At 38.5% G+C, this 26826-nt stretch overlaps 3 protein-coding genes across 3 annotated transcripts; 2 read left to right on the top strand and 1 right to left on the bottom strand.

The window, feature by feature from the left end:
• Positions 1-845: 845 nt before the first annotated feature.
• On the top strand, positions 846-4173 carry tmem86b (transmembrane protein 86B). Its single transcript, XM_079641701.1, has 3 exons — positions 846-1121; positions 1261-1504; positions 3279-4173. Exons 1-3 carry the CDS (start codon positions 1071-1073, stop codon positions 3734-3736), a joined length of 753 nt encoding a protein of 250 aa, XP_079497827.1. The 5' UTR covers positions 846-1070; the 3' UTR covers positions 3737-4173.
• Positions 4174-4178: 5 nt separating this feature from the next.
• On the bottom strand, positions 4179-8938 carry hspbp1 (HSPA (heat shock 70kDa) binding protein, cytoplasmic cochaperone 1). The gene is made up of 8 exons (XM_079641700.1): positions 8596-8938; positions 8131-8257; positions 7433-7646; positions 7082-7306; positions 5984-6139; positions 5378-5474; positions 5183-5294; positions 4179-4709 (listed from the first exon to the last, which is right to left on the bottom strand). The coding sequence occupies exons 2-8, from the start codon at positions 8248-8250 to the stop codon at positions 4629-4631; spliced, it is 1005 nt and encodes a 334-aa protein (XP_079497826.1). The 5' UTR covers positions 8251-8257; positions 8596-8938; the 3' UTR covers positions 4179-4628.
• Positions 8939-10801: 1863 nt separating this feature from the next.
• On the top strand, positions 10802-18287 carry tufm (Tu translation elongation factor, mitochondrial). Its single transcript, XM_079646876.1, has 10 exons — positions 10802-10911; positions 11505-11551; positions 11640-11778; positions 11915-12081; positions 14119-14388; positions 14541-14673; positions 14868-14972; positions 15111-15262; positions 17366-17485; positions 18068-18287. Exons 1-10 carry the CDS (start codon positions 10875-10877, stop codon positions 18236-18238), a joined length of 1341 nt encoding a protein of 446 aa, XP_079503002.1. The 5' UTR covers positions 10802-10874; the 3' UTR covers positions 18239-18287.
• Positions 18288-26826: the final 8539 nt, after the last annotated feature.

The following is a 26826-nucleotide window of genomic DNA, read 5'->3' as shown; positions in this document are numbered from 1 at the left end:
TGAATTGATCATTCAAGCAAATGAGCCATCATTGTAAATGTGCCATGTTACAACCGTCCCGTTCCAACCGTCCCAGGACCACCAGTCTTGCTTCCATCCCCTGTGAGCCTGCCTGATTTCTAGCTTGACCCATATTTAGCTAATTATATTTGTAGCTTACAAAACAGTGATTCTAATAATACTAGTTTGGATTCCTAGACATTTGAACTCAAGACAGTATCCAAAAAATACATTATATCATTTTAGTTAATATTTTACCTCAGAAACACACTTTTGCTGATATCTTACGCGAGAAATTCAAACGTGGCTCCTTTTTTTCTCAGCGATCTTACCATCTAACTGCGCATGTGCAGAGTGAGTTTCATCACTCTAGCTTGTTTGTGATTGGAGATATTGAAGGTGTTACAACCTTTATACAGTCTATGGTTACAACCGACCCGTGTTGCAACTGTCCCTGGTCTCCCCTACTTTTACTAAAGTAAATAATCTGAATACTTTTTCCACCACTGTGGTTAACTTAAACAATGCACTGCGAAATGCTTTTCTTTTATGAGATTATTATTTATTCACAAATAAATACCGCAGTCAACTTTTTTGCTTTCTAGTTATAGTTGTTGCAGAGATGAATAGTTCATTTGTCATTAGGTCTAGAAATATAATTAAACTACTAAAGAAGGTACTTTTTCTGGGCCTTTCTCCAACAATAATGTGTCCATGCCAACAATCATGAGAGGTTAAAGATGTAACAACCTTTATTATATGAGTTTACTACTAAATCAACTTTGCCCCTTTTGTGTTGATGTCATCAACATATCCCAGCTGAAGATGTTAAAGGTCAGCAGAGAAGTGAAACAGGCAGAACATTGATTATCAGCGTACAGTCAGACAGCAAAGATCGGGACAAAGTTCATTCGTGTGGAATTCCATCAGACTGAGAGAAGCAGCAGAGATTCCACACTGGAGGGAACAAGACGAGAACATCTGGATGTATGTGTCTGTAACAAAGACAGTAAAGACAAAAGAAAAAAGAAGACAGGTTCATCCAACTGAGACCGACTGACTGTGAGACGATGGACATCCTTGACACTCATGCCTACGACAGGCGGCAGAGGAGATACACGGTACCTACAAATAATTTACTCCCATTTACAGCCCCAACTTTCTGCATGTGAAATGGATAAATATGTCAAATTTCAACAAATTCTTGAGAATTCATGTTGTGACCTGTCTCCTTGTTTCTTTCTTTCTTTCTCTTGTCAGTCTTGTGCTCTCTTTCTCTCTCTCCTGCCTTTCTTTTTGTCCACAGCTTTGTACTTCTACCTTTGGACTCCTGACTCCACGGGGTCCATCATGTTTGCAGCCGTCAAAACGGCCCCCGTTCTGCTGCTGGCGGCAGCCGTGCTGAGCTGGAATGGAGGTCAGAGTGTGCTGGGTGTGGTGGGAGGACTGGTCTGCTCTGCTGTGGGGGACTGGTGCCTGGTGTGGCCTGAGCATTTTCTGCACGGTAAGAGTTTGTTGGGGTATTTTAAAGATTTGAAATAAACAGTGGTTGAAGAAGTACTCAGATTTTATACTTAGGTAAAAGTAACAACATCAAATTGTCTGAAACGCCTCAATTGGATTCCTTCTGTAACGCAGCCCTATTGGCTAGCACTCCAACACATTGTAAGTGATAAGCTAAGGGGCGGATGAGCATAATATGGCCCATTTCAGTAAAAGTAGAAAGCCTTGGCATCAAAATATACTTAAAGTACAAAAAAGTAGTTCAATCATGTATAGGGGAGAGTGGAATAAGTTGAGCCATGTTTTAGTTATGCTGTCCTCTAAGCAAGGAGAAATGACACATAGTAAAAATGAAATCACATACCTATAATTCAGGATGTCTCCTATCAATGGCAATGATAATAATTAATATTTGATCAAGGGCAGTCCAAATATTACTTCTTAAAAATAAGTGGTCTTGTGGCTCAACTTGCCCCGGGTTAGGGGTAAGTTGAGCCAGGTCAGGGGGTAAATTGAACCACTGTTCAAACCTGGGCATACCTGTTCAAACCTGGGCATACCTACAACAAATCTTAAAGGTAACTATAAAAAATAAATTACAAACCAAATACAAGTTTAGTTTTTCAAATATTTTTTATATACATTTCGATTGAATTGATTGATTTTTTTTTAACATGTTAAAAGGAAAAGTAATCATACAAATGGTGATACAATTTCATACATCTTACCAATCAAAAACAGGGTAAATACAACTTTAAATGTAGCCTACAATGAGCTCTTATTATCAACTTGGCCTACTATCATTAATTTCTCCATTCAAAAACTGGCTCAACTTACCCCAAGGCCCATGGTTCACTTTACCCCATAGCCACCATTTTAGAAAAAATAGCCTAGCATTAAAATTCTAGGCTATCAACTTTAGCTTAATGATTCACATGGTTTAATACGCTGCCAACACATCAACATATATTTGTTTAAACGTGGATACTTTTTTTTTTTACATGACAGCCGATATAGCTGACATCTAGAAAATGTACTTTGACAAGCAAAAAACGTTTTTTTGTAAAAATGTTTACTTACCAGACCACAATGAGCATCTCTCTTTCACAGGCAATGAGAAATGGGAGGAGCTTGCATAATTTCTGGTCACGTGATTACAACTATAAGGCGTTGCTTGGTTACAGGGGGTGGTTCAATTTACCCACTGGCTCAATTTACTCCCTTCTCCCGTATTCAATTAGTGGATTGTGTTGTGTTCATCACAGCTGGTAAAGGTGGACACATTTGCTTTCTTAACTGGTGCTGGATATCTTAACCTATAATTATATTATAATATGTTGTGTATCAGTTTATTTATATGTTGTATAAGTCAATCATCTGAACCTATAAAGGAAGTTTTTCAATAATTCCAGTGAAGTAAAAAGTACAAAATTGGCTTCCAAAATGTAGTGGATTAAAAGTACAAGTATATAGTGCTTTGGGCTTTGAACTGACAAAACAAGACATTTTAAAACATCACCTTAAACATTGGTTATTTGGATAGACATATTCTAACAATTTTATAGACCAAACAATTAATTAGTAATGAAAATAATTGTAAATTGCAGCCCATCCGGTCAATAGTGCTAGTCCTAAAAGAGAATATATTTATGTGCAATGTCTATAGATGTAAATATGAAAATAATCCTAATGGATTTTGCAAGTATTTTTGTACTCGATATGTATCTAGTCATTAATGCATTGTTTGTCCTAAGCATCTCACTTATCTGTTGCAGGAATGGGAGCGTTTGCTGCGGCTCACCTGCTCTACTCATTCACCTTCCTCTCCAGCAATTATTCAGCATATTCCGCTTCCTCTTCCATCTGTTTTCGTTTTCTGTATCTTATCCTTTTTATGATAGGAGGAGGTTTTTACATCTACATATTTCCATTCCTGCAGACAGCGCCAGACTCAGAGCTACTGGTTCCAGCTGTGGGGATCTATGTTGTTTTGATTGCTGTAATGGGGGCATTAGCCATCAGATCCCGCCACACAGCAACCCTGTTGGGGAGTTTGTCCTTCATGGTGTCCGACCTGTCGCTGGCTCTGCAGATTTTCAAGGCGACGCCGCCAATGGAGTACGGTAATGCTCTCGTCATGGTGACGTATTATTCTGCACAGTTACTAATAGCTGTGGGCGATATAAAGGCAGTGCAGAACAAGGACGACTTTTCCAAATGGAAGAGGTCCTAAACAGCATCCATGAGGCATCCCTAGAGTATCTCAATCAGCCTCGTGAATACTAAAACTACCTATAAAAACTTCATGTAGGTCTTATTAGTGTTTAATTATAACACATTAAGTACAGGAAAAGAGGAAACTAGAAAGACAGTTCTCCTTTTTTTCCAACACTTGATGGCTACTGGCTAATTTCAAACAAGTTATTAAACAGCAAGATATTTAAATACCACAGTTTACAATCAAAATAAAAAAAAGAAACTCCACATACAGTTTAGAATAATATCTGTATTCTCTTATTTGTGCCAAAATATTTGAATTTTGTGTGATATCCATGTGTTTGTGTAAGTTGTGCCTGTGGTGGCAAATGTGAGCTAACCATTATATGTATAAATACACAAATGGCTTTTGTAAATAATAAATAAATACATATGGTGAAAAAAAGTTGACAATGATGTTCATAATTCTGAGTCAGGTTTTAAGAGACAATCAACTACTGTGACATGAAACACTTTAACCGCAAGACATCAAACAAACCTAACTTGCAACAATTAAACGAGTTACACATGTTAATAAACTCACTTTGAGATGTATACACATATTAACACATCAAACATAAAAATACTTCCCATTACATGTGATTGTGAATGACATTTTGTTAGGTATTACAATTAGGATATGAAGAGCTGAAAACACTGGACTAAAATAACAGCTGACTCGAAAAGGTATTTTCTATACATTTCACCTATTTACACAGTAAAATCCAGCCTTTGTGTGACATGCAAAAATATGGACAACATCTGTGGTAAAATACAAAGATGTTACTGAACATCCACAAGCCACGATCATAAATGTTCGGTTACATCTTTGGACACTGATATCAAAAACCGGTGAGGTTATTTAGATTTCAGCGATCCATCCCATTGTCATCTGCCTGCGGCCCGTGGAAACACAAGCCTCTCAAACGCTCACAGAACTCAAGTTCTTCCTGTTAGAAACAAAAAAAGTGACTTAAAAAACTGGTTCATGGACGATTATTAAGCCAATTTATACAATATAGATGTCTTTCCCAAAACGGCTATCCTTATTGTCCTAAAATTCCCTATTCACATATATGAGCAGTGGCTCAGTCAGTAGGGTCTTGGACTGTGAGCTGTAGGGTCGCTGGTTCAAGTCCCCGAACAGACTTAAAGTATGGAGTGTGGACTGCTACTTGGAGAGGTCCCAGTTCACCTCCTGGGCCCTGCCGTGGTGCCCTTGAGCAAGGCACCGGACATTTTTCCTCAACACTAGATTATGCAGCCATGCATTAGTAATTCTGTACATGAGAAAAAACAACTGTCTTATAACCATGTCTCCTTTCTTATGAAATAAAAAGTAAAGACATTGTTTTATCACAGCTTCCTACATGGTTTCAGTTTAAATATATGTTTCAATTAGGCTCAAAGACAGATATATTACCTCACTCTCTTCTTTTCCTTTGAGCTCCTTGAATCGCTGTTTGAGTAACTCCTCCAGACCCAGAGCAGGAGTACTGCAGTCCTTGAGGCCCTTCGGACACTCTTCCACTAGACTACACAGACACCAGAGGGTATGTTAATAATGTGAAGCATAAATATCAAAGTGTGAGGAAGTAAGGTAGAGAGTGTTTCTTACCAGCAGAGGGCGCCGAGCACGTGTTCATGGACAGGTGAGTGAGGTGTGCGGAGAACAGATACCAGCTGCTGAACCATTCCCATGGAAACAACTGTGTCTGTAGGAAGGGAAACAGATAGACAGACCAAAGTTAAATAAACTACTTTACAGAGTCAGCACTATAATGCTTGTCACACTGCATAGGTTTTTTACATGTGGTTCATCAAGGTCATGACGAGATGGTTTGAGGGATTTTTGTTCATGTTTATCAAATCCTGAGTGGTCAAAAGTATTACATTTAAAAAATCTTGGTAAAAAAAAGGTACTCAACCGAACAAAAAAAAGGTATTCAACCGAACATATAACATAATAGAGCTTGGGGATAGCCATCAAATACTTTATCATCATGTTCTAAGCTCTTATACGTCTAAACTTTAAATATTTGAATAGGAGCCTAAACAAAAATATCTTATTACAGATGTATGACTAGTATAAATATTCAGGTTCACAGTCATCAGATGATATTCATTACTTATATGTGGCATACACTGTTGTAGTGCTATCTCCCCCTTAAGATCTTTGTTTTACTTTGACTCCATTCTGTCCCCAAGTCTCTCTTCTCCGTACCTTTCTGTTCGGGTTCAGCCATCAGCAGGTTGAGCAGAAGAAATGCCGACTTGGTCCTGAGCTTCTCGTTGTCCGACTGCATCCCTCTCATCAGCACAGAGTAACCATCGTTGGACAAGAACTCCTTCAGTCCTTCCTCCTGTTCTCGAACCAGACCTAAAGTCCCAACAGGATACAGTTCAAATGTTGTTGTGAGGGTAGGGCTGCTCAATTAATCGTATTAATCGCAATTACGATTATGGCTTGCAACGATTACGAAAACAACGTAATTGAAATAAAACGATTATTTTTTTATTATTATTATTGCTTTTCTTTAAATAATTTTTTTTTTTTTTAATTGGTTTTTCAGTTTAATTATACTTAAAGTTCAGGGTAATCAACTGTTGAAAACAAACTCTTCAAAACATTTTTCTCCAATAAATTGATGTTTTCAAAGTAAATGGATAATCGGTTTTAATAATCTTTATATCAATTATTGACCCAAATAATCGAGATTATGATTTTTGCCATAATCGAGCAGCTCTATGTGAGGGGTACTGTTTCCTCAAGGTTTGAACGGCTTTTTAGGGTTAAAATTCAAGGCCCTCCAAGGTAACAAAAACAGGAAATCTCATGAAGCCGAAATTAAGTAACACAGTTTTCCATTTCTGTATTCACTTTGTTTATTTAATAAGCTTTGGAGATTACATTTTATTTTTGATAATGATTATTTAAAGCTAAGCTAGTGTGGGACGCCAGAAAGACATTTTTATTAAACCAATAAAAGATTTTTGGTTTAGACAAATCATGTTGTAAATGTAACACCAGATTAGTAGAAACTAATTACTTCTATTACTAAGATAACTCCTAACCTTAAAAACATGAAAATGAACATAAAATGAAGCATCTTCCCAACTTTCCCAATTCCTTGCTGATTTAAAGTATCCTAAAAGTCAAGCGATTACAATCTAGACTTATCGCTTTAATCTTTCAATTCTGTCAGAAACACAATTAAGGCTTGTAATGAAACTTTTTTAACTTATTATATCCAAGTTTTAAGTAGTCAGTTTTGAGAATGAACTGCCTTGTGGATTCTCCTCTCTGTCTTAAGATACTCACACGACACAGCGTAAAGGGCCTTCACTCTGACGGTGGGGTTGGGGTCCGAGTCCGTCAGCTGCAGCAGTTTCGGCAGCGCCCCGAGTTTGAACAAGTGGATCTGCACCTGCGGCATGTTCTGGGCACAGGAAGCGATGAGATGGGCAGCGCGCCACCTCAGTCCACTTCGGGAATGACACAGATACTGGGAGATGCTCAAATCCAGTCCGCCAAGAGTCATTAGGTCTGTGAAGAACAGGAAGAAGACACACAGTCAGGATAGAGCACATATAGTATTTCATTCATAACCTATTTGTAGCTGCAACATCTGATCTAAAGAAAATGTCAACTCTAATGGTGTTAATTACAAACCTCGAGCATTGTCCAAATTCTCACACAACTCTGACAGTATGTCAAAGATTGATTCCCGCTCATCTTCATCTTCTTCGCCCCGTTCCTCCTCTCCTCTCTCATTCTCAGCATCTCGCTCGTGTTTTAAGACTTCCAAGCACTTCTTAATTTGCTCCACCTCATCCATCTGTCCTTTGCAGACTTCTGCGAGCGCACCTTTCAGCCACAGTTTCCTCTGGAAAAAGAAAGACAGAAGTATAAAAATGTTTCTCGGTTTTCTTTGATGCATTTTCGAACAAACAAGTATCCAAACGGAGAAATAGAACCCGCAATATATTATCAAAAAGAGAAGGAACTCACTTTTAAATCATTAAATAAACAAACAGTTGTATTAAATAGTGTTATTAAATCATGGTTTAAAGAATGCACACTTGTTCTTACACCAGGTATGTCTGTCGATAATTGTGTATGCATCGTTTTGGTATTTGTTATTCTCCCTTCCTTATTCTATTAAAAACTCAAGTATGAGGCTAACGGTGTTGAAAGTCAGTGTTTGCTGCTCCTTTTTTTTTCCAATTATGGTAATGAAATACAATTGACCAAAATAGAAAGTCTGACCTTGGACTTAGCAAGGTGTTGGGGTGTAAGGGTTTCTGTTCAAACCCTTCTCAAGGTTTAAATATAGTTAACACAAACATAATATAGTAAGAGGCCTTTACCTCCTCTGACATGGGCTCAATAGGAGAAGGTCCCTCTGCGGCTGAACCAGCATCCACAGCCAGCTGCAAAACCCCCCCTAGGTTCTGGGGATATCTTTTTGGCTGTCTGTTTTCTGCCATTATGGAGCTGAGGAGAAAAACATTAAATATTTATATATTTTCTTTTTCTTTATGTATTCAAGAACATATAGTGTGTTGGAGTAAGCCCATCTCTTTTTGTGAAAATTATATTTCCCTATAAAAACGAATTTATTGTACAAAAAAAAACTAAATCTGCGTCCATACTATCATAATATCAGCCACAACTAGATTCAGAAATGACGTACAGAACAGAAGCCCAAACATAGAGCAAACCCATTTAACTCTCAAGATGCTAACATTGAGGGCAGTCACTGTTGTTGAGCTTTACACAACTAGCTTTATAAAATACATCCATACATAAGCCTTAAAATTAACACACTTTACCTTTACAAACGTCCTTTCAAATCGTGTTGGATGTACTCACGGGGTGTTTTAGAAACAAGATGACTCCCCTTTAAACACAGTAATACGAATGCGCCAGAACATTCTAGCTAACACGAGTGTAAGGAGGCTGCCATGCTGTACCGTAAAACTTGTACCAAATGGGCAAGCTGAATTGTGGGGTTTTTAGCCAAACTACTTTCTTCAACCCAAAGTCATTTCAGTCTTTACGATTTGTTAAAAAACGTCATTCATTCAGAATACATTTTTTCGTAAATGAAGCGTAATTCAAGCTGTTTTTGAGAGGCAGAATACCAAACTCCACTATATTTCCGTGTTTACGGTAAATATGTGACGTTTATACGGAAGACGTTCAAAGAGTATCAGTCCAAGAGAGGAGTACCTCCACTCAGATTACCCAGAAATGTTTCTGTCAAAACCCCAGCTGGCTCCAGAGTAGGAAATACAATTCTCTCAATAAACATTACCAAAGAAATAATAAAGCACTTTTTCAAACAGATTTTCTCTCTATCTCCTGTACAGGCGTCCTAAAACGTTCAGTTTGACAATTGTTCTTATTAAAGGGATTTAATAAGTAATTGTTTTATTTGTATTATACTAGCATTATTAGTAGCTATAGAGCGGGAGTACTCTACTATAGCTATTAATTATACTGTTTTGCAGAATACACATTTATGATAAAACGCTATTTTGTCTGCTGCTAAAGATGACAACTTTGGAGCCAATGAATGTATGGTTTATGGATCAGCAGCTGCAGTGATTAAAACTGTAGTTTAGTACATGCTAAAGCCCGAGAACATGTTTTCTTAGCATTCCTATCTAAATACAAATTGCTCTGGAAACAATGGTAAATGTGTGGATTATATATAAAGATACACAACTGTTGAAATGATCATCTATCAACTAACAAGTAGTAACGTCAGAGGGCAGCAACACACCTTTTGAGCGCCTGGTCCGTCTAATCTTTACAGTATGTGGTCTAAACATGGAGCAATCATATAGGAAAGTTCAAAATAAATGTAAAAACTTGGGTCAACAATGTACTTCGGTGTTTGGCGGGACAGGAGTGGGGAGCGACTAGGTTATCACTTCTGAATATATATTGGGCACTCATGAGACCTGTATTAGATTATGGGTGTATTGCGTTCATGGCAGCAGCAAAATCAAAGCTTAAAAAACTGGATGTCCTACAAGCTCAGGCCCTGATAATTTGTAGTGAAGCTTTTAAAACATCTCCAGTATCAGCAATACAGGTGGAAATGGGAGAAATGCCTTTAAGGATAAGAAGAGTGAAGTTAATGTTGGCATACTGGGTAAACCTTCAGGGGCATAGTGATAGTCATCCTGCGAAAAGTATTTTTGAAAGACTGCTGGGAGCACAATGAGTCACATTTAACAAGTTTTGGATGGATTGGCGATGTTAAAGCAGCAAGTTTTATTTTAATGCAAATCAAAGGCATAGCAACTCGTTTCATCTGGGTTCCTGCTCATGTTGGTGTGGAGGGAAATGAACAGGTGGATATTCTGGCCAAACAAACACTCAGAATTATGAACATAAACATAGAAGTTACACTCAGCAAAGCGGAGGTTAAAACATTCATACAGAAATATGCACAAACAACATGGCAAGATCATTGGGACCTTAGTGATACAGGAAGACATCTTTATACAATTCAAAGGTATGTGGGGGATGGAAGGAAGGTGAGGTTTAAAAGAAAGGAGGAAAATGTCATTTCTCGGATGAGTAGATGGTCATCAGGTCTCAATCATACATTAAGTATAATAGGAAAGCATCCAACCGGAAAGTGTATACACTGTAGCCAGCCAGAAACTGTTGAGCATGTTTTACTGCTTTGCAGGAAATATAGTACTCAGAGAAATGTGCTTTTCAAGACACTGAAGAAAGCAAAATTCCATTACTTGTCGCTATAAGGGCTGGTAGGGGAAAAATCAGGCAATATGTATTATGAGATTATTACGTTTCTAAGAGAAATTGATCAATTTAAAATAATGTAGAGTTTTGGTTCTTTGTTTTTTTTTGTTTTTTTTGTTTATTGTTTTCTGCATAGTCTCTTGTCCACACTCCAGTCCAGTTGGTGGCGGTAATGCACCTACAAGTTGGTTTGCCAACTGCCAATAAACACGAAAGAAGAAGAAGAAGAAGTATGTGGTCTAATACAAAGAAGAAGAAAGACAGTTTCGGAGCTGCCCATTACTCTCTTGTTTTAGTTGACCGTCTTTGATTTGTCTAGCTATCCAAGATGGCGTCGTTGCTGGGATTGCGCGCATGTTTCTCCGGTAAAATTATTTAATTATCTTGTAGTAACATACTCTTTATGCTTGTTGGTAGTGTATTTATCTATATAAACTTGGTCTGTTCTGCACTTGAGATAGTATCTTGTTTGCGTTTGTAGAAACCTAATCTATCATGATACAAAGCGATGCTGATGACTCTTGGATCGCAGCGCAAGGTCACATTATCCGGTATTAGCTAACGATACAGCTAGCAGAGGCTGACAACTGAGTGAGAAATTATGATTGAAACCTATATTATAAACCTCTATAAAGCTGATGGAACCCACTGTTTGAATAAAAAGCAGTAGATTGACACTGTCGAGTCCTCCGGTTAATCGGGTTTAATGGCTTGATGTCAGCTGCTGCAGAGCTCATTTTAGCTACCTGATGTAACTATGTAAATGTAATCTACTGTGATATTACTATCAAAAAAGACTGATGAATTTGGTTCAATGCAGGTACCAACATACATGCTTATAAAACAATATTTTAGTGTTTTTCTATTAGCTTTTTAAGTACAATGACAATGATGATCTGGTCAAATAGTCAGAGATTATCTAAATGTATATTTACTTATATTTGTATCCCCTCTTTAGCCCTACAGCTGACTTCGCCGAGCCTCCTACACAGCTCCATTAGATTGGTGAGTGACTGTGAATTCACACACTGTTAAACTGTTTAACATTTTATTTTGCAATTTTATAACACCTGTGTGTGTCTTTGAATTCTAGTCTGCTGTGCCCCTTTGTCGGAGGACCTTTGCTGTAGAGGTGAAGAAGACATACACCAGGGACAAGCCCCATGTAAACATAGGAACAATTGGCCATGTGGATCACGGAAAGACCACCCTGACTGCAGCCATCACAAAAGGTAGAATAATTGATATCCTAACTTTTGATCTGCAGACTAAATTTGCAAATGACGAAAAGTCAAGACCACATTTTTCTATTGCTGTGGTACAAAAAAAATTCATAAATGTGACCTTGGTGTCCTTTTTTGTCCTCAGTGCTCGCTGAAGCTGGTGGAGCTAGCTTTAAAAAGTACGAAGAAATTGACAATGCCCCTGAGGAGAAGGCCCGAGGAATCACCATCAACGCCTCTCATGTAGAATACACCACAGCCAACAGACATTACGCTCACACGGACTGTCCTGGTCATGCTGACTACGTCAAGGTAATACACTATATTTATACCAGACTCCGGAAACTAGAGCTAGTGCTATACAACCAATAGGGTTGAATATCACTTATGCTATACTCAAAAGTTAATAAATATATACAGTATGTAACCCACATATGTGTACATGCTCAAACCTCATCTGCACCTTAACTACTCTTTGCAATTCCGGGTTGCAAGAAGACTGTTTGAAAATAATAAACATCTTTGTATAATAATTAGGGCTGTCAAGTTAACGTGTTGACGCAAAAAAACGCCACTAATTATTTTAACGCGATTAACGCATGTGTATTTTTTGTCCTCGGTCGCCCCGTAGTTTCAGAGCGCATCGAGTCTAAAATACCATCTACCATCTCTATCGACCGGGAGGGTGTGTGTGTATGTGTGGCGCGAGCGAGCGAGGCACACCTTACGTGTATTGCTGTTGTTAGCATCTGGTGCTAGCTAGCTGCGCTAACGGATATAAGGAGCTGTTTCAATGAAAACAGAGGAGCGACATTTCGCTGACAACTGCGCCGAGCACTTGACTTTATGCAAGCAGCCAGACAGAGGGGGACATTGTGGGAAAAGTCAGCACACTCAGCACGGATAGTGCGCGCAACATGATTGCAGCGTCCAAGCAGCTCCCGTTCGAGCATATGCCTTGAGCTGCACAGAGCTCCAACGATCCATCACACACACACACACACACACACACACACACACACACACACACACACACACACACACACACACACACACACACACACACACACACACACACACACACAAACACACACACTTTGTATTGTATGAGAGGTTCCAGGTTGAATTGAGGCGAATATTTGTAATGTTCAGAGGTTGTTGTGTTTAATATTCATGAGAATATTTGTCATTGTTCAAATGATAATAAACATTAGCAGAAAGCATATTTGTCCACTCATATGTTGATAAGAGTATTAAAAACAGATAAACAGATAAAAAATTTGCGATTCATTTGCGATTAAGTATGGACAGTCATGGGATTAATCGCGATTAAAATATTTTAATCAACTGACAGCCCTAATAATAATCTAATGTATTGCCCGCCAGACCTAAAACAAACATGACTTAGAAAGTGCTATTCATCAGAATCCTTGTTTCTCCTTAAGCATATACAACTAACCATGCTAGGGCTGTGCGATTATGGCAAAAATCATAAATCACGATTATTTTGGTCAATAATTGATATCACGATTATTAAAAACGGTTATCCATTTACTTTGAAAACATCCATTTATTGAAAAAGAAATTTGAACAGTATGTTTTTAACAGTTGATTACCCTGAACTTTAAGTATAATTCAACTGGAAAACCAATAAATAAAAATAATAATGATCGTTTTATTTCGATTACGTTGTTTTCGTAATCGTTGCAAGCCAAAATCTATATTAAAGTACGATTACAGGGGGTCCGCGGGGTCTTAAAAAGCATTAAAAGTTGATCAATCAAATTAGTGAGAATTAAGGCTATTAAAAAGTCTTAAACGGCATTTTCCAAGGTATTACATTTTGTAGCTTGTTTTCAATAAGTATATAAATTGTCCAAAGCGGTTGTATACTACAGTCTGCCTGAATGTAATCATTGCGTAGGTGTGTAGTGTGATTCTGTGTAGTTTATTTATGGCATCCCGTTGGATTTGACGTCATCTAAACAGGACATCGCACGCTCACTGCTTGATACTGCGTGAAGGTCCGTTTACGCCGGTTGCTAAGCAACATCGTTATGGGGAAATGCAAGTCTGCGTCCAAATGATTGGAAGATAAGGAGGAAGGACAATCAATACTGTATATAGTAAATGTGAGGTAAAGTGTGTCGCCAAGGTAACCGGTTAAAACTCGAAGGGGCGATGAGGTCTTAAAATGTATGGAAAGGGTCTTAAAAAAGGTCTTCAAAGGTTTTACATTTGACTTCAGGATTCCTGCACACACCCTGGATTAATTGCACAGCCCTAAACTATGCACTAAATAAGTACTCAGAAACATAATGAATTACACCTATGTCTTTTCTTTCTCAGAACATGATTACAGGCACAGCCCAGATGGACGGCTGCATCCTGGTGGTGGCGGGCACCGACGGCCAGATGCCTCAGACACGAGAGCACATCCTGTTGGCGCGGCAGATTGGCGTGGAGCACGTGGTTGTTTTCATCAACAAAGCCGACGTTGTGGACGACAAAGAGATGCTGGAGCTGGTGGAGATCGAGATCCGTGAGCTGCTCACAGAGTTCGGATACGATGGCGACAACGCACCTGTTGTGATCGGCTCGGCTCTCTGCGCCCTGGAGGTGAGGTGGGGGGGGACTGGCAGTAACCTATCTTAGGGGTTTAGATACAACTACGTCGATGTAACCCACCGTTGAATTCACTTGCAGTTTAACGTTTTGAGTCTCTGATGAGAGGTGTCTTGACTGAATTGTTTTTGTTTTGCTCTTCCCAGAACAGAGAGCCTGAACTCGGTGTGAATGCGGTGATGAATCTGCTGGAGAAGGTGGACGAATACATCCCACTCCCCAAAAGACAGCTGGAAAAACCTTTTCTCCTCCCCGTTGAAGGAGTGTGTTCAATCCCAGGTATGAAACACAGGCAAGAAATGCAACATGAACACTTTGTCTCAACGCAGAACTTAAAATCTAAATTCAGTTAAGGGGGAGCCTTACTGTTAGCATTTTTTCTTGTAATAGTGTATATCTTAAAATGTGTATTTCTGTATTAAGTCAAAAAATGACATTCTCCTAATCTGAGTTTTATCGATTGTGTCTTTCAGGCAGAGGCACAGTGGTGACAGGCACTATGGAGAGGGGGGTCATTAAGAAGGGAGACGAGTGTGAGTTTGTGGGTCACAACCGCAGCTTCAAGTCGGTGGTTACAGGTGAGTGAAAGAAAGAAGCAACAGAAAGAAAGAGGGGGAGCTCCTGTGCTTCTAACACAAATATAATATACTGTATATACTGAGATCCGGTGCATACGAATGATTTTCACCTTTCTGTCCGTCCTTTCTTTTGCTCAGGTATCGAGATGTTCCACAAGTCTCTGGATCGGGCGGAGGCAGGAGATAATCTTGGCGCTTTGGTTAGAAGTTTGAAGAGAGAGGAGGTCAGGAGAGGGATGGTGATGTGCAAACCAGGATCCATCATGCCTCACAGGAAAATCCAGGCCCAGGTATGCCCAATAATACTGGCCGACCTTCTACCTCTGTAATGGTATATATTTTAAACGGACGTCGTTCTGTAAAGTAAATGAAGTATTGGTTCAAAATACCCATACCATACTTCCATCACATTATTTCAGAGGTCAAAAGTAAAGACTCAAAATGGAACTCATTTTTTCCAGAAAAATTGAAGTTGTAATGTTGCTAAGATAAGACTTTTCCTGCAGCATTTGCTCATCTTCCATTTAAAGACAATGACAAAACAGAAACCACAATGCAATGCTCCTTTTCTGATACAAACAGCAGCTTGATTTGCAAGCAGGGTTCCCGCGGGGTCTTAAAAAGTCTTACATTTGATCATCTAAATTGAAGGCCTTAAAAAGGTCTTAAATATGACCAAAAAAATAAGAAAGGTCTTAAATATGATTTAAAAGGTCTTAAAAATGATCCGATTTGAAAGATACTTCTGTGTTGCGATCGCGTCTAAATGTGTTTTGGGGGAAATGTCCGGGCTGCAAAGTAACCAGTACGATAAGAGCCTTTCAGTTCCCCCCAACAATTTGTATTGAAATAAATCAACATGGAACCAGTCATCACTGACTTTGTTTCCCCCGGTCCCTTATCGGAGAACACCCAGCTAGTAACCTAGCAACCAACCAAGCTTCAGCTAGCGGCAGTCAGAAACTCATGTATCTTCGAATCTACTTACAAATAAATATGGGGAAGTTCAACCGTATTTGGTTGGAAAACATTGAATTTAGTGCTTGGTTGAAACCAGTGGAGGGGAACGTGTTTGAAGCCCGCTACACATTTTGCAAAATAAATTATTGTTTGTTTTGCTAATGTAGCGTTAGCTAGTGCAGCAGCTCCCACAGCAACACCGGGGGACCTCCGGGCGACGTTTGAGTCTACGGCCCATTCCCAAACCGCCCCCTACACCCTACCCCTACACCCTTCCCCTCCGTTTGCGCGTTCACGCGGAGGGTCCGCCATATTGAGGGCTGTTCCAAACCAACAAGTGTGGAGCGGTGTGGAGGGGGGAGTGGGCCTCAAACAGCGAGTCTGCAGCGGTGCTGACTGGAGACCGGTCTCTACCTGACCGGAGTCACGCTGTGTGTTTGTAGCCAATAATTAAAAATTAAACAAAAACAATAATTGATATCACGATTATTAAATACGATTATTCATTGACTTTGAAAACCTCAATTTATTGAACTTTAAAACAAATAATAATTTGAACAGTATCTTTTTAACTGTTGATTACCCTGAACGTATAATTCAACTGAAAAACCAATCCAAAAATTCATTAAATAAATGATACATTTAAATAAATAATATCAAAATAATAAATACCAATAAACAAGATCAACAAATATTTTGGAGCGCACTTCCACAAGCTACTAAACATAAATAAATATGATAAATAAATATAAATTAGACTAAAATAAATTAGATCAAATATGTTGTAGTGCACTGTCACACCCTAGCAAAGCAAAATAATATTTTTTCCGATTATTTTGTTTTCGTAATTGTGGCAGGCCCAAATCGTAATTGTGATTTCAAATCCAATGAATTGCACCGCCCTAACACGCACACACAGGGACACATACTCACTTTTTGTCTAACACGGTTCTGTACTGTTATGCTGTTATGTTCAGTCATTGTTCTTATGTTGAACATGAATACATTTACTTTGTAAGTAATTATGGGACGTATTTCTAATTTCATAGCAATTTTCCTTCATACTTTCTTGCCGTGAAATAGGTCTTAAATTCTATTCAAAGTGGTCTTAAAAAGTCTTACATTTGAGTTGGCGAAACCTGCAGGAACCCTGTGCAAGGTTATATACGAATAATGACATCATGCCATGATCACAAATTCACACACGAATATTTACTGTGGTGGAAACAGTTCTGATGGAGACATTTCTACCATTGAATGATATATACGGACATAGCCTCCATCGGTTCATCTAACTGGCTATTTTAAAACTGTTGACGGGTCAATAGTGCCTTTTTTTAGTTTTTGTGATGTTGTTATGAAATGCATTACTCACTGTTCCCACTGATTGCAGCTCTGATGTGTGTGTGGTGTTTGTGCTTCCTGTGTTGCAGGTGTATATTCTGAGTAAGGAGGAGGGAGGCCGACACAAACCCTTCGTCTCCAACTTCATGCCCCTCATGTTCTCTCTGACCTGGGACATGGCCTGCAGGGTCACTCTGCCCGAGGACAAGGTTTGTGTGTTTCAGTAAAACCATGTTTGTCGAATAGAGTTTAAATTCCATCCCTAAGAGTTCGCTCAGCTAGTGTCTGTAAACAAGGGCAAACAACTTTATGATGTTTTCTAATCTGTAAAACTAGCATCTCTTGTTTACATAGGGATTAGAAAAGTTATGCTAAAAAGGCTTTGACCTGTAACACATTTAGATTTTTTGACATTTTCAGTCAAAGTTGTTAAAGGTAGTATTGAATGCATAACTGTTTTATTACCAAATATGGCATACAACTGTTTATATATATATTTAGGAAAGGCAAGATTATGTATATAGTGCATTTCAACAACAAGGCAGTTCAATATGCTTACAAATGACCTACTGTTCATAAGTGAACAACATTTGATGTTTATTAGTTATCAGAAGTCAACATGATCTGATCCCAGTTCTTAAAATGGGAACATTTTCTGATATTTTATAGAGCAAACAACTAATCTATTTCTCTGCATTAAAACAAATCTATTAGTTGCAGGCCTAATAAACAATGTAGTGCAATAACAGGATTTTCTAGGACAATAATCAATCCCTCTCTTCTTCCTTCAGGAAATGGTGATGCCCGGGGAGGACACCTCCTTGACGCTCACGCTCCGTCAGCCGATGGTCCTGGAGAAAGGCCAGAGGTTCACTCTGAGAGACGGAAACAAAACCATCGGCACCGGCCTGGTCACAGATATCCTGACCGTTACAGATCAGGACCTTTACAACTGGGGCTGAAAAAGAAGCTCTGCACAGAGGACAGGGCTGGGGGGAGGGGTCACTGGGGGGGGGGGGAGGGAGAGGGGAGGAAGAGGGGAGGAAGGGTCTGCGGTTTTCTGTGCTTGGTCAAATCAAATAATTGAAGAAATATACAAACCCATGCACAAACCTAAAAGACTGAGAGGAATTCATGGCTCTGTTGTGCAGGTTCACCCATCCAAAATACCTGAAATGTAAAACAATGTCTTTATGTTAAAAGGCCACACTGTCAAAACTACGTCATTTATGTAATAAAACTGTATTTAAAAAAAGAAAGTAAAGAAATGCCTCTTTTTTTTTGTGGTTTCGGCTATCGCTAGTCAGGTGATCAAAACAAATAGTCAAACAATATCGAAATATAATGAACAAAATGTATGTTACATTTGTTGCAAAATGTTATGCATGCTGCTTAGATTTAATATGTATTCTATGAAAAATGGATTATGATGTTTGCACGTCACAAGAATAATGAGCCACATGAGGGCAGCAAAGAGGTTCAGGTCAGTTGGTATAGTTCTGCTGTCAACATTATTATTAGTCTTCATAAACACAATTCGAGGGTTACTCACAGTAAGTTTCTCAACTATATTGATTTTTGTGATGACCTTACTTCAAAATAATTTCCATGATTTTGCTTTTTCTATCTGTTTCCGATCTCTTCTCCATCATTTATTTGACGGTTTGTCTCAGGTCAGATAAAGGATTCCTTTACAAAGATGTTTCATATTTACTTAAAATATAAAAATATAATTGGTTATTGTGAGGAACATAAATGATGAACTTAAATATAGTGTAGTTTTGATACTTCCTACACCCTGCTCCATTCAGTCTTTTCAGTAAAAGTTCTGAAATTGATTAAGAAAAAATAAGTATTCGGTTTGAACATTAAATCCACTAATTCCACATTGACGAATGCAACACAACTTCCCTTTGAGACAGAGACCCACAGAAGCAGCCTGAGAGAGAGAAAACCTTGTTGCAGCCATTGGAGTTCTTTATAAATCTTGATTGTTTTCTGAAGTGTAGCGTCCTGCAGATCATGTCAGTGATTTTTCCATGCTGACCCTGGTGGTGTTTGTGTGTGCGCTGATTATTCGGTGTCCTCTCTGCTCGTCCATCCCAAGCAGGAAGTTCTCCAGTTGCTCTGTGTTTGCTGGAGGTATTTGAGTCATGCCTCCTGAAATCCAATCAGCCTGTTGCTGTAATCAAATACTGAACGTCGGGCTGGAGCTGCAAGTAAATGCTGAGTGATGTGCTCAGCTGGAGAGTGAATGTCTCCGTGAGCGAAATAACTTGAAGCAATAGAGGATCATACAGTAAACACTAGTGTACCGCTACACATGGAAACTGGCTTCAACTGGAGAGCTGATACACTAAAGGTGATTCAAGCCAGTGCTCAACCTGAGACTGATATTTGCCATGACACATGATGGTCACATTAGGATAAATTACATTGTCAGCTTTCTACATTATCGGTTTGACTGCCTGGAAAGTTCAAGAAAAGATATTGCCTTTAAGTAGAGTATATAAACAATTAAAATGTATAATAGCACAATATATTGTAGCTGAAAGCAGTTTTTATATCTTCATAATTGTCAACAGCCATATGATTATGAATGAAATCAGAGGTGGAATAAGTTGCTTTTTCATCAATATAAATACAATAGGGTAAAAGCCGTTCATTAGTCCTTATAATATAGCAGAATTTTAATTAATTACAAATATTATTAACATAATTATTCATTTTAATAATCACATTTATTCATGAAATATCAAAAATATCCATTATACAAAAGTAGATCATAGTTTATTAACAACTTTAAACTTGCCCTCCAAATAATATTTTTAGTGGATAATACATCTGTTATATAATAAGGACGAGTTAATGTGTGTAATTATTATACATAATCAAACATCATTTTATACTGTTTAAACACTTACAACGACACTGTATCTGCTTTTGACTAAATATTAGTGTGTTACCAATGCATGTGTTTTATTGTGTTATTTTTATTATATTTTAATGTTTGTTTTATCATTCCTATACATTTTTGTTTAATAGGGTATTTAATGCTGATTCCATAATGTGCGCAGACAACGTTTTATCATTGATAGTTTATGGAAGCAAAAGATACTCACACATATATTTCAATAGTATTGTGTAACTTCGGACAGTTAGACAGCTGTTTAAATTCCACTCCAGTCCACCCTGATTTCTGAAACCATTTTTCCAGTTTTCCAAGTCAGGGCGAGTTCTTCCATCTTCCATTCACAAGTTTCCTTCTCTGACCTTTGAGCTGTCCACACCTCTCAGAAGAATAACACTGCACTGCCCTAACTCTCTGAATCGGCTGTGGAAAGGGAAACTGAAATATAATATCACCAAGAAGTTCAGTTTCCTTTACTTGTTCTGTCCTGAAGAGATGTCACGCCCTTGCCTCCAGTACGACAACATTTGACGCTTACTTCCAGCCAATTTTAAAGGTCCCCTTGTGTGTTATGTAGCTATGTATGCATGTAAACGGTCTGCAAAGTCACACACCCTCAAAGTACGCCCTGTAGCGAGTAAAACTCTAACACAGAAAATACCTGTCTATGCTGCCCCAGAACGCCTCGTTGGAGATTTCTATTTTTCCATTGTTTATTTCTTGGATAGTGACGTATTTCGGGTATAGTGACGTAACGTAACGGCTCCGCAGAGTGGTCCAAATTGACCAATCCACGGAGCCGTTACGTTAAGTCCGTGGAGCCGCGTTTGGACCAATCCCCGGACTTCCTCATGCATGGGATTAGTTTTATATCATAAAGATAAATAAACACTTTCTCAGAATAAAGCAAAACCATGAGTTTAAAAGAAGAAAAAAACTGGGTCAAGCAACATAAAATCAATTTCAAAATAAAACTATAAGTTGCAAACAAATCATTTGTGTAATCATGTAAACTATAAGTATTTTTTCTTTGTTTTAACATAGGTTTCTTTTCCAGTTCTTGTTGCTTCTTTCTCAATGATCAGACTTTTGCTCTCGCTGCAGCTCTTCTCGTTTACGCTCCCTCATTTTTTGTTTTCGATTTTGACACAAACGTCCCAGGTGGGCGGGACTTTCAGGGGTGCGTCCCCATTGGCTACTCAGTTTTTGAGTGACTGCCCACTACACCACAGATCATACAGATCATACTCATGCAGCAAACTCCGGAGTCCACTCGGCCACGTTTGTGTTGGTGTCTCCTGGGGAGTTTCATGAACATATCGGACTTATCTTATCGATTCCTGTGCATTATACTTGTGTTGTGAAGTTTATACTTTATTCCAACTTTAAATATTTTAATACCTGAACACACTGCTGCTGTTAAAGTTCAAATTGGCATCGATAAAGTGTCTAACTGTCTATTTATTTATAGATGAAAAAAACACATCTATTTTCAAGCTGATATACAATATAAACTGTATACTATTATTTTTTCAAAGACATATTACATTTCAAAAGCATATATTGCTATGCTTAGGACAAACAATTAAAGACTGCTTTAATTTAACAAATTCTACAATATAAAAGTGGCAGATTTGCTTTATTAAACAGACCAGACTGCATACCAACACAATTAGGAACATGCTCACATCTTACTATGTTGGTCTGGAGAGCTGAAGCATTCATACACAATGGATACAAACGGTGTTGTCTCATTCTATATCCTGTGAAAAAATGATATAGCATTCAAAACTCGACATACTATTCCTGAGGAAGATCTGAATAATCAACAGATTTGAATGGAATATCTAACATTTTCATATAAAATAAAGACAAAAGAGTGATTATACAAATTACATTTATTGAAATTCGAACCAGAAGATGAAGTCTCAAATAATGTTTTAATAAATAAAAGGAAAAAAAAACAAAAAGGTGGATAATAATAAAATCTATTAAATGTATATGTAAAGACATTTGGTCAAATAAAATGACACTGAGCCAGTGATAACAGCAAAGCCCAGCGTGGATGAAGCTGGTGCAGGGGCCTCATTTATAAAGGGATATACGCTCAAAAAAATCGCGTACGCCAGTTTCTACGCAATGTTTGCGATTTATACAATACTAACTTGACGGGAAAACGTGCGGTCCTCCACGCAAACTCTAACCCATGCGTACGCTAATCAAAAAAACCGGAGAGACGAGAAACTGCGACACCGTTGGCAGAAGGAAGAATGGAGAGAAATATGTGGAAATAATACCATAAATAAAATGTTACCTCTCATTTATCATATATGAAGAATTCATTTTTCAAACATTGATCAAAGCCAATCTTAAAATGATTAAACAAACGCCTGTTTGAGACTCCTCAGTGCACACAAAAACTTAACTTGGATAAATAAATAAATACGGATATTTTATTTAAAACCACCTTGAATATGTTGTGTTAATGTTATGAAAGGTTTTCTCATAAATGATGCGGTAAGCAGGAGGACATAATTACGTCTAAACTGACGCCGTTTTGCATTTCTATAGGTTGTAGATACGAGCATGGTTTTATATACTACCATGTTTAATCATGTTTTATGCCGTTTGCTAAGACTTGATAAGTCGCTCATAAAACACAGGAGGCATGGAAACTAAGAACACCATATGTGGTAAATTGTACAGCTAATATAACACAACACATTAGGTGTATTTCCTTTAACTGGTGGATATAGAATTGCTGCAGTGGAGACGCTGCGCACAGCTGGTCGACAGCTGGGACACAAACCACCAAATACGAATTCAGATCCAGTTGTCATGAGTCCTCCACTCCGGAGGGATTCCCCGATCATTTCTTAAAGTTTCTCATCAAGGGGGTGTCTCCTGTCCCCGGTACAAACACACTGCCTGAGGAAGGCAATGTGTCTTTTTTTTGTCATTAAACCTTTTTCGGACCACGGATTTCGTGACGATCCGACCTCCATGCTGCTACTCTGGTTCAAACTGCATCCACCGAACAATATGATTTATCTCAACCTCCCCAAAATAACCAAAATCTGACACGGTGTGAGATGTCTTTTTTAGCTGTTTTGTCGTCATTTCCTGCTATCTTCTTCATAAGGTCAGTCAAAATGAATGAATGAATGGGCGTTTCTTTGACTATTTATAGGCAAATATGGGCGTTACGTGAAGCCCGCAAAAGCTGCACCGTTTTCCTACAAAGTTAACTCAGCCTCCATTGGTTTTCATATCAAATTAGTGTGTTAATAAAATAAGCTATCATGGCTTATACTTGCATATCCAAACAGAATCATGAAAGCCTGTTGGTAGAGTCAGGCACACGAGTCCGTTTGAGTGTGTGCGCCGGTGTCTGAACGCTCGCTCACTGCTAGCTATGCAGCTAACTGTTAGGCTACTCTTGCATTATTATAGATCTAAAAGTAGCAAAATCTTCATAGCAAAGCTTTACTTCTCACTTAACACAATAAATAAACATACCGTATAGTACAGCACAAACAACACAAATGATCAATACTTACATATATTTTTCGCTTGTAGTACTATATTAATTGAAATGCTGGTTCTTCTGGAGGTGTTGTTGGCGCACCGCAGCTGCCTGCACGTACAATCGCTGGAGGACTGGGCTCACTCAAAAACTGAGTAGCCAATGGGGACGTACACCTGAAAGTCCCGCCCACCTAGGAGGTCTGTGTCAGAATCCTGCTCAGAATCTCAAACAAAAAGCGAAGGAGTGCAAATGAGCTGCAGGGAGAGCAAAAGTCAGATCATTGAGAAAGAAGAAACAAGAACTGCAAACAAAAACCTATGTTAAAACAAAGAAAAAAGACTTACACAAATTATTTGTTTGCAACTTATAGTTTTATTTTTGAAATGTATTTTATTTTGCTTGACTCAGTTTTTTTTCTTCTTTTAAACTCATAGTTTTGCTTTATTCTGAGAAAGTGTTGCTTTATCTTTATGATACAAAACGAATACCATACTCACACACACACACACTCGGCGGGACGTTGCGAGGCTCGCTGCGGCGAGGAGCGGGACACTGTGAGCCGGCTCCCTGGTGTGGGGTTGGCGAGACAGCGAGACACCGCTGAACTCAGCCTGGTCACACACACAAACTCCCAGCCAGGCTGCTGGTGTGCCCAGGCTGAGTTTCGCGGTGTCTCCATGTCTCCCAGACGGCCACTGGGCTCACAGGGAGGGCAGGAGCTCCAACAAGCCGTTTAGGACAGAGAGTGAATACACACACTATACAGAGATGCTGATGAGAAACCAATGTGAGTTTGGAAAATTGCACAATATAAATGTATTTTAGTATACCTCAACAATGGAATTATGATCAGTAGAAATGGCCATGACATGGGACCAACATTGGTTCTGATTCCCCAACACACTGACAAAAGCTGATCAAAATGTTTTTTACGTCAATCTTTCCTTAATGAATACTTTCTGTCAGAAACAAATCGAGTCAAACGGCCAAAATATGCCATTGACATGTTTTAGTAAGCTTATCCGTAACAATAATTAACCACAACAAAGCATGTAGAAGGTATTTAGCAACAACCAAATATCAAAACGGCACCAGAAAGACATTGGCAGCGCTTCATCCATCCATGTTTATTTGAGCAATTTAAAATAGATTTTACTTTGGGTTCTGTTGGGGTGAATACATATAGTGATGGTGAATCATATTTAGTGATGTTCTTCAATCAAGCAATTCTATAATTCCAGTGAGTTAATTAGTTAAATCAGGAGTTACAGGGTAATATCTTGTCTTTCTTTATCTTGCTTTTTGTTTGATGCTAACTTTCGTCCATCAGTGACTAGAAAAATAGCTATAAACAGAAAATAAATGAATATTGTGCAGCACTGAAATGTCTAGAGTTATGTCTTAAGGAGAGGAGGTGCAGCTGTTGCATCATGTTACTTTCTTTTCCACCCTCCACCTCCTCTGGCGAAGAAATAGAACTGCTGCAATTAAAGCCAAATTTGCCTTTCAACAGCCCACTCTGCATGCTGGAAGACTGACCCTCCACGCTTCTCCGTCCTCCAACACTGCCAAGTGGGTGCGAAGCATCCCGTTTTATTCTCAGAGCCTCTTCCATCACACAGCACCTCTCGGAGGATACAGCTCTATGAGGACGAAATTACACTTTCATTTGGCACTAAAGATAACTTACTTTAACCCTTAAATGGTTTGTGTATCCTGGGGGATGTAGTCATTTGACAGGCTGTGTCCATGTTGTAACATGTATAACAGTGTAATAGGGGTGTAACATGGAGTAATATGTTGCTTTGAAATAATGGTGGGAAAAAAGTGTACTAACTGTGAATATGGGTTGTAATATAAGTGAAATGTGGGTATGATATAGTTATAATAATGCTGTAATGTGGGTTTAAGATGGGTCGTAATATAAGTGTAATGTGGGTGTACAAATGGTGTAAAATGGATGTAATAACAATTTAATATAGATTTAACATGACTCATAATATAATGGAATATGGGTTGTAATATAGGTGTAATAAACATATAATATAGATGTGTAACATGGGTTTATTAATGAAATAATGAATAATAATAAAATATGGTCCCTTTTTGGGCAATGTGTTGCAGGGGATAAAGAGTTTTCATTGGAAATAAAGGTTATATTTAGAAAAACAGCATGAAATGTGTATTTGTGCCCAACGACATGAATTAATTAACTTTCCAAAAAGGGTTATTATGGATTGAAAGGGTATATCAGTTCAATACAAGTCACTGTGATATGAGGATATAATGAAACACCCACTCTTCTGCCCACACATATCTTTGGCAATTTAACCAACGCTCCGCTCTCATTAAAGTTGTGTGTGTGTGTGTGTGTGTTGTGTGTGTGTGTGTGTGTGTGTGTGTGTGTGTGTGTGTGTGTGTGTGTGTGTGTGTGTGTGTGTGTGTGTGTGTGTGTGTGTGTGTGTGTGTGTGTGTGTGTGTGTGTGTGTGTGTGTGTGTGTGTGTGTGTGTGTGTGTGTGTGTGTGTGTGTGGTAATCTCTTTTTCAGTGTTCAAGGTTACAGGGCAGTGAAATCACGCCAGGTCTTGTCAGTACATATGCAAAGACATGCCTTATTGGTTGCATAAGAGTGAAAGCAGAAACCTTTGACCCCAACCAGACACCTTCACACCGAATCACAGCCATACATTACAGTCCATCCATGTTTATCAAACAGCACACGCTTTCCCTCACCAGATGCCAAATGTATTTTTTATAACTGGACAACAAACACAGCTTGTTGTAAGATCATCCCTACACTTAGTTACTGCATGTGTACCAAGAAAATAAGTAAAAGCTTTGTGAGATCTATTTTTATTGTGATAATCAACAGGAGAATAATGCTGTTGTCCCTCAATTTATATATTGTTGTCTCACACAACAAACTAAAACCCTGTAAGGAGAAAACAAGGAGCAACCCAGAGTCAAAATTGCTTTAAATCTATTAAGTGGAAGACAGGAAGAGTTTTTTTTAATTGAGTCAGTCCATCAAGCAAGTATTTCCAGAAGAGAGAGAGAGCTTTTTAAACAATGTGTTGTTACTTATGTCTATTCCAGAAACATCAAACCAA

This window comes from Notothenia rossii (assembly GCF_949606895.1).
Source record: "Notothenia rossii genome assembly, chromosome: 8".
NCBI classification, from domain to species: Eukaryota; Metazoa; Chordata; class Actinopteri; order Perciformes; family Nototheniidae; genus Notothenia; species Notothenia rossii.
The sequence above is the reverse complement of the archived record's forward strand: the minus strand, read 5'-3'. Positions and strand labels throughout refer to the sequence as shown.